Here is a 15012-nt window from a genome sequence, read left to right on the forward strand (position 1 = left end):
GAGAGATTCAAGCTTGTTGCTCCATAAGAAGTTAACTTTTTCGTGAATTCATTCTCTTCATTTGCGTTAGAGGAATCATTACACAAGAATTTGACGATGTAAATACACAAAGTCCGAGTGAATATTTGATTTAGAACAATAAGGTGGAACGCTATGAAGGTTTAAACGGACCAACAGAACATAGAGAAGTGAAGTAGGTGGAACAGGTCAGGGAGTGTGAGCAGTGGTACATGAAGTGAGTCAGACAGAACTCACTGCAGGGGTTCTGTCAAGGTTCTGCCGAGCCGCTACCTGCAACTGGCACAGAGTGCTTTACATCCAGCATCAACATGTGTGTGTGCGCGTGTGTGTGGGCTGCCTCCTACACTCTGTATAAAACACAAAGACACTGGAACGTGTCTCCTAACAAATGGCAATGATTTAACAAACCAGGACAGCAGCGGAGGCGTAAGCAACTCCGCCCTCCATGCACTCCCCCCCTGCTGAGGAGCACCGCAGCTTAGCAGAAGGGCCGCCAGAGGAAAGTAGGTCAGACTGACCTCTGCGCGCCGCATGTCAGACGTTCCGAGTGAGTTAAAAGGACAGGCCGTGTCAGAGCCCTGCTCCTCACCGACGGGGAGGAGGAGGCACCCTGCGCACATGGCCGGGGACCTGAGGGGGACCAAGTCGGCATGCTGGGACAGACACACGTATGCATATATACCAGCTATGACTTGGGGGATGGAACCAACCATGTTGGGAGAGGAAGAAACTCATCAGGGTCCATCTATGCATTTGTGTTTCTACAATCCGACTGCAACATCAGCCTAGTTTTGTTTACTCGAATCTTTCCTGACAATAAAAAAGCCAACAAGGATCTAGAGGTGCTTAGATTTAACTCCAAATAAAGGAAACGTAAATGCTCAGCTTTACCGTCTTTCAGATCAAAGTGTTCTCTAGAGTTTAGCACCGAGTGGGAAAATGGATAGCGGACAAACGTTTCAGGAAACAGTGAAACATTTTTGGTTAAAAAAAAAATAAAATTCTTGTTATTTCAACATATAATCTCGCAATCTCTGTGCTTTAATATTGATAAACAAAACTATTTAAATTTTAGGATGCAAATAACCAGGTCACGGTTTTCCAAAGCTGATCTCAATAAGCAACTGGTTGAGATTCATGAACACATCTGGCTTCTTCTCTGAAAAGGCCCCTTCAGTTGTGAACTGAATACGAGGCGATCAGTTCTGGGGTCTAATCCTCCCCATGAACTCGTATGACAGAGGGGTACAGAGAACCCAGGGACGTCAGCCCCATTACTTATTAAAAACTGTACAAAAGTTAGAAAACGGCAACTTGTATATTAAAAACAATTAAATAAGGTTAACTGCAAATTGATTTAAAAATTTACTGGTATCTTATTTTAGTATGAAATAAAAATGCATTTTCTGCTCCATGATAAAAGAATGCAAACAGTTTCAGGTGCATGTCATGTTTGATGTTACCTGGATGAAACTGAATTTCAAGCATGGGCGTCTAGTCAAGCAACAACAACAAAAATAAAGAATTTGGATGTAAATGATTGTTTCAGTAACCCCGTTTTTTTTAATCAAAACAGCCTGTCATTAAAGAAAGGGTCACATTAAGTGCACATCTATTATCATACTCCATGTCATCTCTTAAACCTCCATCTTCCTTTTCAAAATAACAAAACTTTACCTGTTCAAGTCACCCACGGAGCGGTTGTGAATATTTTGCAAAACATTCTACATGAGTCAATAACTTTACACACCTTAAAAAACAGAATGAAGCGGAAAAGGAAAAGAGGTAAGAAGTGAAGACAAGAAGGTCCACCTCAACAGTAACACACACTTCACCCAGTATTTTTAGGCCTTTGTTATTTTATATAGACCCTCTGACATGCCCACCAACACAGAACACACTCCTCAGCCTCGGGGATCTGCACCAAGGCCACGAATGTAGCACCTTCGCTGTCTATTTGTAGTGGGAGTGGGAAGGCATGTGGGATGCCACGGCATTAGCTGAACAAGGTACTGCTTTGAAAAAAACAAAACAGGCTCACAGATGAGCACGCAGGTAAGCTTGTTGAGGTGCGATCAACAACTGATTTAATTGTGTGAGATGTGATACAAGCTGTGAATTTCAGTACAGTACATCGGTGTTTCATGAATGAAATCCTGCCGTGTGATGACAGCAGAATGCATCCATAAAGCCTCTTTCTGCTTCACCATTGTGAGGAATTTCATCAAAAAAGGATCTTTCACGGATTCCGACACACTGCAGCCGCTGATCAATGACATAAACTATAAGACATACGGTACTTAAATCTGAGTATGGAACTCTCCACCTTTATGACAGTAATGTTTTAATGACACTAATATCACATGTCTCACTAAGCAGGCCACAGCTGATATATTACATCCATTTATATCATTTTCCATGAGATCTATTTCATGACCTTCAAGGTATTTGATGCATCTAATAGTAATGTATTGACATGCCAGGCTTAAAACCTCTAAAATGAATAAAACAGAGGTATAGATTCATGGCTATAGCTGAAATACACACGCAAAAATAACGTAAACAGTGGAGACACCGTGTCCATCATGCAAAGACAAAAGAAAATTACCAACCTGGAAAATTAAGATGATTGTTGAGTTTAATTTATAGGCCTCGGTTATGCGTGTAACACACTGAGGTATTATGGTAATTAAAACAGCCGCTTCTGCAACAGCAGATGACACTATGGGGAAATTGTTTTTTCCACACACTATCTCCAATAGAAAGCATTTAGCAAAATTAAACCCATTTTTCACTGAAAGTCTAATATAATAAAAGCAGCACTTGCAAGCTACCTTAAAAAGAGAACATCTGAGCTCAGGAGAAGTAGGCAAAAAGGTACTGGTAGTGACAAGCAAGGTGCTTGAGTTTTTAGTGTAATAAATGAAAATAAAAGACAAGATAGTCCACTAGCGGGCGTTCCTAATGAATAGGACAGACAGGAGAAGCTGCAGGTTTAATATGTCAACAGTGTACAGCTGGTATATAATCTAATAGGTCATGTTACACCAAGGCAACTATATACAGCATCAACAGTTTAACCAAATTCACAGTACACTACAGTAGCAACAGAGTTTCAAAGTTACCCGTCTTGCCAGCTAATTTGAAGTTGTGAGCTCCAGATATTCAACTTTATCTGCCAAATGCCAATTTTTTCAGGCATGTATGTAATTTTGGGTCTTCTGCATCCTATAGAGCTCAGACAATAGATAGAAAAGCTCTTAGTTCTCAAGGAGAATATACAAGGTTAATGCATGTTCTGCCAAGTGCGTTTTCCTTTCGATGGGAGCAATAGGTTCACCAAAACAGACCAAAGCTTTAAAACTTTTTTAAACTTTATTTAGCTACATTCCTTTCCTTTATACTTTCTTGCTGTAAATCCAGCTTTGGAATGGACCTACACAAAAACACAAACACAGTGCATAGACATGGACACATACAAATAACTCTAAAGGCTACAGCTTGAACAGAATGAAAGAAATTTCAGCGTTTCCCTGAAAAACTGGGAGGCAGTCGCAGCAGCTCGGGGACATTGGTGAAGGGGAATTCCCTCAATGCCAGGAGTGAATTCAGGTCGCGCCACAACACCTCTGAGACCCCCATATATGTGCTATTTGATTGGTCAGAGAGTTACTGTTCCATTCATGCATTATATTTTTGGCCAAACCTCAGTGCAAGAAAGAAGACTGCAGCATTGTTTCATACAGCGGACAGTGTCAACATTCTTGACCTTCAACGTGATCATTAAACCAAGAGGAAGTGGCAATAAACTAGGATCACACAACAAAGCTTTTGGGCAGGGATATGTAGAGATAAGATAACTTATCGGCACTACTCGTATATTGTTAAATGAAAATGTCATAATGTAGCAAGACTAAAACAAAGCAGGAAAAAACTTTATTATATTTCCAATTTTACTGCAAGATGAACTTCTGAAGCAAATATTTTCTAATATGGAATTATATTTAATACAATAGTTCTTGGGGCAACAATTTACCCTGTCAACATAAAACAAGCATATTTTTGGGGTTTCACATTTCTACAAAAGAAGACTGACAATAAATGTTGGTACAGCCAGTAAAGACAAAGGGGTAAAGCTAAAACTGCGCTTTTAAAGTACATGTTTATACTATGTACCACTTGGAATGATACCATTTTTAATTTCCCTGCTGGATAACCAACTTATTGCGTATGCAGTGACTAATACATCACCTACAAAAGCTCCAAGACCAATTAGCTGGGAAGATTATTGTCATCAAGCTGAAACACCTTGGTCAATGTATTATGGTACTTCCCTTTCATTAAACATGCATACTTAGACAAAGACAGCGGTTTGATCGGTCGGCTAACAGAAGTGTGGCTAACTGTGTCTGGCTTTTATCCTTTGCGGGGTCTTATTTGTACAGAAGGGGGAGGGCACAGGGAAGTTGTATTTATTTATGGATTATTTATGCTGTATTTTGAAGGGTCAGCATCACAGCAGTGTGATTTGGCTCCAACCGTGCCTGCCGTTACACTCCACAGGAGTCGGCCCCAATCAGATGTCAAAACACAGCCACGAGGAAACAAACCTAAATGAGGGATTTTCAAATGTAAAATCCACTGATTGTGTTTGGGCACTTGCCAGTGCAGAAGAGACGTGGTGACTTCATATGATGCGCTGCACAGTGCTGAAAAGCCAGTCTTGTTCAGGCTGTTCCGCTGGTGCTACACAGGGTGCCTTTTCTCTCCCTTCCCTCCTCCAATGCAGAGGCAGCGCACAGCCATGAAAGATTGGAGGTAAAGTGACGTCCTCTGGTTTATTCTCCCTGAAAGCCTTCACATGCTCTCAGTTCCACATGAGGGATTTGATGAAAGCCGTTTGTCAGTATGCCACTTAATTATCAGCAGGAGCGTCTGATGCTATCCTCTGACAATGGCTCACAGCAGCCTGCTGACTACAGTGCCCACTAACAGAGGACCGACTGCATCTACTAACGGTGACAGAGTGGTGCCAACGGTCCACTTAGCAGACTAATTTGGGGACACAGAGAGGTTGAGGTATATTTATTAATTTTCATTGGGAGGTTAAGTTGTAAGTTCTGCATTTAAAAGATGATGCTAAGAAGCCAAGATGTAAAACAGACCTATACTGTGCTGAGGAAAACCTTAAGACATCTGACCTTTTGAATTTCTTCCATGTCTGCAAATGATTATGAAGGTTATGATAAATATGTGCATCTATCAGGCTACAAATAAAAAGCAGCGTGCTAAATTTAACCTTTGGAGACACATTGTGTGTTGGCAACCAACCAAACCAACAGACATACAGTACATACATACTGTATATATACACACATATAGATTATTTATTATATTGTGTATAGCTTCAGAGCTGTGGCTCAGCTGATCTTTCTTTTTTTCATGATTCTTCTTAAGTCCTCACTCTGCTCAAAGGGCATGATTTATTAGAAACTGAGCCATTAAACCCATAAAATTGACATGGCATTTATTTATTTATTTATTTTCATAAAAACCCTAACAGAAAGATGCTTTTTTTAGTTCAATTTTTGAAAAAAGAAGCTTTTATTTTCATGCTATTATCATTGTATTGATTTTATCTGAAAGAGATTCACAGACCTAACCTACAGTCCATTAGCCAAGTTAATGCAAAGCTGCCAGAGTTGCTGACCCATTAATAATACATAGCAGCGGTCAAAAGAGGCCAGACACCTCCATGCAACCTTTCATCCCTCTACACAGCCACATTAATGGTCTAATTCAGAAGCAATTAACTGGTGGGGAGACGATGTGGCCTTGTGGCTGGTGGAGCACAGTCTGAAGGGCTTCCAGCCAGGGTTTGGAACATAATCACTGCGCGCACACACACACACACACACACACACACACACACACACACACACACAGAGAGGACCATACAGCGCATACATGTACACTTACACACAAACACACACACACACACAAAGCAATATACATATGACTGGAAAGCAACCAGAATATTATCAGAAAGAGGGGAACTTAGACTTGACTGAAAAAAGCAAGAGAAAAATAAGAGTAATTTTAGAATGACTTTATCATTTTGCCACTTTGACAATATTATTTGCAGATAGCCTTTGGTTATGTATGTAACATATATTAAAAAAAAAGGTGTTTAATAATATATTTGTGGGGATATACAGTTCAGTCACTTCAGTACAGTTCTGTTTTATGTGGCATAAGATACATTCCATATCCATTCATATGTCCTGTACATTTTCTTAGCATCTAATTCATTCAACACAGACTTTTTGGATGAAAATATTCTTTAACATTTTCAGTCATTGTCACTCCAACAGCAGCAACATTTTATCTTTGAGGACCCCCCCTAATGGACAATCTGTATCTGCCAACAAAATATGAAATGCTTATCCCGCAATGCATTTTAATTATTTTTCCCCTCTTGTTTGTCCACCACAGCAAGTTCCTCTCTAATAACGCGGCTGCGGCAACGTTCTTTAAGAATCTGACATTGACAAATGAGCAATTACAGGAGCTATATTCATGTGTCACGTCTGTGGCCAGCACGACCCGCGATTAGCCCTATTGATGCTGAATGTGAGACGTGAGCCCTGAGCCTGTCAACGCAGCCGCCTCGGAAGGTGGCGTGGTCCGTTCTGGCATGTCATCCATCACCGTTTCCACTTGACTGCCGCAGATGTGTCACCGTCCCTCTCACAGACCACTGACCTCACTGAGGACACGCAGGAGGATGGTCAAATATCTCTGCGAGATCGGTGACAAGCAGGACAGAGGACCGAAAAACCCGCCGTGATCCTCACAGCAGTGAGATCTTTATCGATACGGAACCCTTCGTGCAGGGCAGCAGCGGCGTCGTGGCTGCTCGCCTTGCTGTTTATAAAGGATAGAATGTTAAAGTGATTACCTAGGAGGCAAGACAGGGGTTAGATAACTATTGGAGGGCAGAGACTGGATGAAATGCAACAATAGCTACCATCAGCTGTGCAGAGTTCATCGATGCTGAAAAGATCAGGGTGATTCTGTCATCTAAACTGGCGGATGTGAATGGATCTGGATCTGCTTTAGGTCAGCATGGATGAGCCCCCAGTCATTTTAAGAGGATACTCAATGGAGGCTTTAACACAGATCAGCTGCAGCCCTTTGACCTGTTCAGGGGTCCCAGGTTACCGTAGATGCTTTTTTAACAATTCCTCTCCAGCCTCAGCTAATTAGCCCAGCAGCCTCTTTCCCTTTCATTTAAAAAAGGAAACGCTGCATGTACACCACAAGGCTGCTGGATAAATTAGCTGCACACTTCACAGGAGGCAAGCATTCTTCAGGGAGCATAGACAACCTTAATTATGGATAATATTAATTACCCTTTTAAAAAAAAGGCAAAAGGTAAAATCCATCAATCCTCTTAGCTAAAGGTGGATTCAGCTGTGTTGGTACTTGCAACATTGTTGAATATCCAAAGGTTCATTATTCAAATTATTTATTCTACTGGTGAAGCATGACATGATGATTGACAGCTGAGTTCCCCCCATGACTGGGCTGGTGTGTGTGTGTGTGTGTGTGTGTGTTCAGGCAGGAACACCTTCTCTCAAGGATTTCTCCTTAAATCCCATTTTATTTGATTCTCTTTATCAAGGAAAATGGACATCTAAGAGGCCAGGTTAACCAGCAGCAGATGGACTCCCAGTATATACAGGTAACCTGAGCTTGAGAGTGACTATTTGTTCTCAATAGTAAGATAATAATAAAAGTAATCTGTGTAATAAATATCACATTAAGGGATGCGGTCACACACAGGATGAACAAAAATAAATTATCCAATAAAACAAAACTTTGCAAAATTGATGATCATTAATACAATCAAAGTGCAAAAATAAATCCACTACAGACGTGACTATGCCAGATTTTTTTGGCCTCGACCTTCAGTTATCAACCGAAGGTCATTCCTAACACAAACTGATTAACAGCTTGTTCAGGGCCTGTTAGTCTGTGACTAGAAATGAGTCTGACTGGAAAAGCATGCAGAGATCGCTGTCTGCTCTTATCAACATTATAAATGAGTCTTGGAATAAACAAATGGCCGATTTAACAGATCTCATTATGTCAGAGATAGGAGATCAGTGAAGCAATGAATCGTTATGTTTAACTGTTTTAAGAACTGGCCGCAAAAAGCAAGAGGACTTGTCGTGATTTTCAGGGTTAATGACATTAAACTGTACCATAAATATTAGTAGAAACCCTGTAGAAGACTGTCAAATGTACAGATACACTTTCAAGCCATATTGAAGCCAAAGTTTCTGTACGGGCCTGCATGCCACAAGAGGAAGAGATCGAATCCTGAGGCCTTGAATGTTCTGCACTGAAGTCAGCACTTCACTCAGAGAAGTGTGGGGACAGCAGCTCTTGCCAAAATGCATCTGTGCCAAAGCCTGCCAGCCTGCTCTCCCGCCCACTCTTAGGGCCAGCGCGTGAGCGGTGGGGCGCCAGTAGGCGGGTGCAAGGTAAGGCTGGTGGGCGGGTGGCCAGGCTGGAGCTTCCTGACATGGGAACCCGCCTCACAGCAGGATCAAACTGGCTGCCAAGTGAATCACTACCTCTCCCACCACCTGACAATGGAAGCAGGGGCCAGCATGCAGCCACTTATGCTCTTCTACAATTATGAAGGCATCCAGGAAAAGACAAAAGGTTCATATGACACAAAACCATCATAATGAGTGATCAGTTAACGAGTGGCTAGAGCAGAACCTGCAGATTTCCAGACTTGCTTTGCTAGGTAATGACACAGGCTAGAAATGAAGATGAAAGCATTGCTGCAAAGTAATTTTACACTTGCAGATTTCAGGACTTGCAAACCAATGCTTGGGCTACGAGATAGGGGAAGTGAGCATAAATTCTCATACCTGACCAATCTTATTCAAATCAGCCACTGGAGCGGGGATTTTCTGAGCTGTGGCTAGCAAGTCACCAGTCAGAAGCAGGAACATTATCTCCAGAGTAAATAATGTCCTGAAGGACCAGCAGCTACTCAGACAGCTACTTAAAAAATAGAAAACGGCTCCAGGCTGTTATTACTAAACCTCAGATCCAGTTGGAGTTGAACCTTTGATCTGTTTAGGGTTCGGTGTATTTGCATTTCATAATGAGATCAAAGACAGGTCCAGGGCTCTCGCAGAAGGCTTTGTGCCCCGTCTCAGCAAACGGACGATTTAGAGAGCAGAGCTCTCGCTGTGCTAACAAGATCACGTAGGAGCTACTGAACACAGCAAAAATGTTGTGAGACAAATGAACTGTAGTACACGCAATCTTCCAGCAATTCCTTCCCTTCCGTATCAGGAGTGGGACGTACACAATAACTACAACAACATTAAGAGTAAAAGAATTTGGTAATTTTCTCTGCATTTCAAGCAGCTTCTCTCCCCCAACATTTTTGGGAATTGAGCCACATTTTCTTTGGCATTCTTCACCAGGAGGAAAAGCAGAGGGGAATTCATGCACCTTGCATGAAGTAAACCCCCTTCAGAGCCAAGAGGACATACATCACTATAAAAAAAACCCTCACCTTTTTCTGACGGCTTCGTCAGAGTAACCGTTACTGTCCAACAATAAGAATGGTGGCAGAGGTTGACAAGGGGAATGCCCGCTCCCCTGCAGCCCGCTTCATTTGCCACGTGTCAGCAGGCATCTATGCAAAGTTTCCCCGAGAATTCTTACCGCAAAGTCTCATCGCTGCATGCAAGAGAGCATCTGTGAAGAATATTAGAGTAGATGTAAACCTGACAAGCGACTATTCTTCTCATTTTTAACAACAAATGCCTTTGACACGCAGCAGCTCAGCTTAAAATAATTTAATTTGCTATAAAACGACTGAAATTTGCTCAGAATTGCATCTAAGAATGCCTAAAATAATCGGGACAACCTCAACATGCTGGAGAAAGCATTAACACATTCAGGGGGCTTGCTGCAATAACACCATGCATGCATGTGCGGAGTCCCAAATTCCTGCAACTGCCATCTCCAGGGGAAGAGAAAGAGCGATGACTACATTCGACCTACATTCACCCCACCCTGGAGTGAGGCCTTCCAACTAATTACACACATAAACTTTCATAGGCAGTCACATCATAGGTGGCCTCATGAATGACATGATTTCACTGCGGTGTCCTTTTTTTTGCCGTTTCTTTATTGCTACAATCATTGGTGATTACAGGCGAAACTGCCCGTTGTATTTTGAACTGGTCGGATGAAAACAAATTTGGATGGTGGCTTGTAAAATCAGACAGGCATCATTAAAAAAAAGCCTCCAAATGAAATGGTGTTACTTGGTTTTACTTGCATCTTGCATGAAAAGTATTAAAAGTTTTCCAGATTTTTTGCATTCTCTGAAATAACCACCATGGGGTAAACACCGTGATAACAAGAACTGACGCGGCGCTCAGCGTGTTCAAACCACCTTTGCAGTGTTTCCTGTGCTGTAGAGCATCCTGGTTAGACTAATGTGGTTTTTACATTCATCAATATCAGGGGGATTTCTACTGTGGTGGCCCATATTTAGGCCAAAATGAGTAGCTCTTTGAAGGATTTAACTAAACTAGAAAGTGAAATGATGATGTCTAAGTGTATAAGGAGGCGTTACAGTCAGAACGGCCTTTCATTTACATCATTATTCCCTAAAAAAACCCCATCATGTTTCTGTTTCACCATTGTGATGTCAATTATAATGAAAAATAAAGCCCCAACAGGAATTAATTAATAATGAAAATGATAAAATATTATTTAAACAGCAGACAGAATTAATATAGGATGGATTATTTTAATCCGAATGGAATGAGTTGTATTAAATTTAATATATACAGCATATTCACAAACGTTTAATAACCACAATCCCTCTCTATTCATTTTTATTCGATATTACCTAAGACTTAGCCTTTGCTGATCCACCGTATGTGCACATTTAAAATTTGATTGACATTACCTGACAAGTTATCTGAGACAGCCCAAAGAGACACAAGAACTTGAGAGCTTCTGCATAATCAAGCTTTGCCACATCAACTGTGAGTTCCTGCTGATCACATGCTAACGTCATGTCTTAAAGGTGCGCTAGTTTCAGTGCCATTTGATTTTTGTCTCAAATCTTTGGCATCTCCCTTTGATCCGCCCCTGAATACACTGTGAAAAAGCCCGATCTCTGGAGACAACACGGGGGTCGTAAAGGTAAAAGAAACACTACAAAACATAGCAAACCCTGTTCCAGCCGGTCACCGACAACATGGTGAACGCTCTCTTGATCAAAACTTTAGCGAATTAAGTTTTCCACCATATCTCAGTGAGACTGTAGGTGAGAGATTAGGGTAAAGCTCATCCCTGCAAGCTGAACGATTACTTGCTGTGCCACCAACTCTAAAAATGTATATAAAAAGCTGCGTGCAAATAAAAGTGTTGAATTCCATTTAGTTATACATCCTTGTATTTTTGAGCAATAAATCTGTAAACGTCATTAAATCCTGAATATGTACTGGAACAATAAATGGGAATAGATAAGAGGAGGGAAACATGGTTGCAAAACCATAGGCTGGCCAAAAGCTAAAATCAGTCCATTTATATTAACATTCATTATAACACACACACACACACACACACACACACACACACACGCACACACACACACACACACACACACAGACACACACACACAGTGTGTATGTAAAACAGATCTTGTCAGCCCAGGAAATGGGCTTCATACATCTTGTCAGGCTGCAATAAAGCAGTGTCTAAGATTCTATTTCTAATAAACGTCAACTGATTGGAAAACTCATTCTAATATCAATTTCCATCTGGGCCCTTTAAAAGGCAATCAGCATAGCTTCATCTCACTATATCATGTGCTCCTTGAGATGATGACACAGCACTGGTGCACTTCTACTGCATAATAGCCTCCTCCTATCAAGGCATCTGCAGTGAATAATACTGCCCATGAATGGGCCATTTAGTCTGTTTTCACACAGACAGGGGCCACTTCTCTGAATATTAATCCAACATTTTACACTTCATATGGCTCTCTCATGGCTGCACCATATTTCATTCAGAAGAACAGGACACTTAGTGTGATTCAGGGCACCCGTAGTTTCTTTCTCAGCTTCCTCAGAAGTGACAAGAGTGATTACAAGTGGCAACTCATTTTAATAAGCCTGCTACTTACTAAACATAAATCTACAGTACATCTGATAACTCACAATACTCTTGACGACACATTTTGACATTTTTCCCCTTTTCTCTTACCTTCCAGCCACTCCCCGCCTCTCTGTAGTAAGGAAAGTTGTCACAGATCCACTGGTAGATCTCACTCAGTGTCATCTTCTTCTTTGGCGAGCTGTTGATAGCAAAGGTGATGAGGCTGGCGTAGCTGTAGGGTGGTTTGCCGTCTTTATGCTGCTGCACCTCTTCCTGGTCCAATGTGGTGTTAGGATCCAGCAGACTGCTTTTCTTGCCCATGCCTTGCCCGTGGGCATTCTGGGCATCTTTGCGGATGGCTGCTTGCATGGTCAACTGCGGGAGCCAGTCCATGGAGGTCAGGCTGCTCTCCAGCTCCGACGTCATGGTAACGGCAGGTGGGGTGAGTGGGGAATGGGGCAGAGGTGGAGCTGACAGCGGCTGGTGTTGGCGCTCAGTGGCTACTGGAGAACCAACCAGTTGTGGAATAATAAACTGACAGGAGTGGAAGGGTGAAATTGAAGTCCCTCAGCTCAAGACATCAGCACAGCGTCTTCTGCGGTTCAACACTGCGGAGACAAGACACAAACAGGTCTTCTTTAGCGATTTGTCATGAAACACATGTTAACATTATTATGCAACTGTACAATAGCCACACTGTAGAGGACAAAAGAAAGGAAAGAGGATAAACTGCGCGACCAGAATTAAAAATCCCGTTTCTTTCTAAAGCATGCGTATATTCCTAACAAGCCCACCACTTTCTCTGCCACTTGCTGTTCCCAAAGCTGACTCATAGCTGGAAATCCATCTGCATGCAGTGAGAGTGTATGCCAGCCAATTGTTTTCACAACTGCCAGCCAAATGGGGGAATGGCTCAGGAGGAATTCCAACTCTCTTGAGGGTAGTAAACCTCTTCTCCTTTCTTCCTTGCCAGCCGGCTTGCCTGCCTCATCCCCTTCCTCCCCCAAATGGAGCCCCTGCCGTAAACAAGCACACCAGTGTCATCTTGCAAACCGTCTTCATGTCAGCCGTACGGGGCAGAGCGCGGCGGCTCACAACCGCCTATCTGTCTGCTCCTCCTGGCACGCTGCCCTGCTCGTCCCAAAATAGAGGGGCAGAGTCGCAGGGCCTCGAGTTACAACGCTAGGTGAACATGAGCGCCTGAAAAAATGAGCAGGATGACACTGCAATCTGGCTGAGGGTGAGGGGAGCGGGAGGGGGAACAGGCAGGGGACTGAGAAATCCTCACCAAGTTGTGGGATTTTTCTCTCGACTAAGCCCGCTTGCACAAGCATGTTTTTGTGTCTGAGCATATGTGAGTCTGAATGTGCACTCGGGCTGAAAATAAATACAGTCTTGACAGCACTCAGTAGGTCAAACACTGCATTTCTTTAAAACGGCATGGGGGAGCTCCCAGTTCTTTTAACCCTCTCTTCTGATATATCTATAGAATATCTAAAGTATTATATTAGCATCTTACGTATGCCACTAAAACACAAGAACCAGGAACATTTTTACCTATTTTCCATCTGTGATACAGGAATATTCAGGAATGGTCTTTAAAAATCTGAAATTGTGGTTGTCCTTTTCAATTGATTTCTACCAGCAGGTGTTAGCTAGTACCCAGAGGCCAATTCAATATCTTTCAGGAAAGATGGGCAGAGGTAGTCAGTAGATATTTTTCATGGATCCGAAAAAAAAATTGAAAGAAAATCCAGATATGTTTAAAATGATTTATGTATTAGCAGACCTCTGGTCTTAGAATTATCTCATATGCAGCGGTGGACTTCACAATGAACTGTAAAGCAACAAAGCAAACTTAAATTTTTTCCCTACTTCAATTTACTCGATTTGTTTTAAGAGGTCTCCCTGCAGCAGAGTTCAAATACCAAGTCTGAAGAAGCGTTTCCCGGTCTACACTTGTGCTGGCCATCTGTATGAGGACTGACAACAGTTATTACATATCACCATGATCACAGAACTGCTGTGGAACTATGGAAACATGTCATCAGGCGATCTATAACCCCCTCTAGTATATAAGCTTCACTCAGTCTATGGATCATAGTCTGGTAACTGAACAGACATTGGTTTTCCCCCTGAGCAAAGTCTATTTTTGGCTTCACGACTAAACTCCTGCACCTTTTTAGCAGAGGGGAAATGACACGCGAGCGCTTTACTTTGGTCTCCTAAAACTGCAGCCTGCATACGCTGACACAGGACAAACTTTTCTGCAGACAAGAGCCAGATGTGAAACCCAACCTCGCACTGGGCAACGCGAGCGGCGCTATGCAAATTGTACAAATGCAGTGTTGTTTTTAATGGGATGGTTCAAAGTATTTCATTTCAGAAAGAAAATAAATGTGGTGGAGAGCGCTGGGTGGTGGTGACTGGCTGAAGCAGAGGGCCCGGGCATTACTGGATAGTTCTGGAAAAGGGAGGTGTGTGTTTATCACTTGCATGCACATCTAAAGCAGTTACTTTACTAAGAATCAGAGCTCAGAGTTTGCAAGAGACCTGTCATAAATGTGGATATACCTTGGTTTGATCAACTTGCATGGCCACGTAAACAGTGCATGGACCTATTCTTGGCTGTTCATGCATTGTAATGTTGCCTGCAAACTAAAAGAAAATTATATTTCATGAAAGAAAATAGGAAAACAGAATAATACTCTGCGGCACGTTTTCACTCCAGGCCATGGTAGAACTGACTTCAAACACACTCACGCCCTCACC

At 42.2% G+C, this 15012-nt stretch overlaps 1 protein-coding gene across 2 annotated transcripts in view; it reads right to left on the minus strand.

Annotated features, from left to right (window-relative positions):
* foxj3 (forkhead box J3) overlaps positions 1–15012 on the minus strand; it is a 54012-nt gene that overhangs the window by 20309 nt on the left and 18691 nt on the right. For both annotated transcript variants that reach the window (XM_029826362.1, XM_029826361.1), the window contains exon 2: positions 12349–12848. In XM_029826362.1, coding sequence (XP_029682222.1) covers positions 12349–12666 — 318 coding nt within the window. In that variant the 5' untranslated portion in view covers positions 12667–12848. The remainder of the gene's footprint in view (positions 1–12348; positions 12849–15012) is intronic.

The sequence above is a fragment of the Takifugu rubripes genome, chromosome 19 (assembly GCF_901000725.2).
Source record: "Takifugu rubripes chromosome 19, fTakRub1.2, whole genome shotgun sequence".
Taxonomy (NCBI): Eukaryota; Metazoa; Chordata; class Actinopteri; order Tetraodontiformes; family Tetraodontidae; genus Takifugu; species Takifugu rubripes.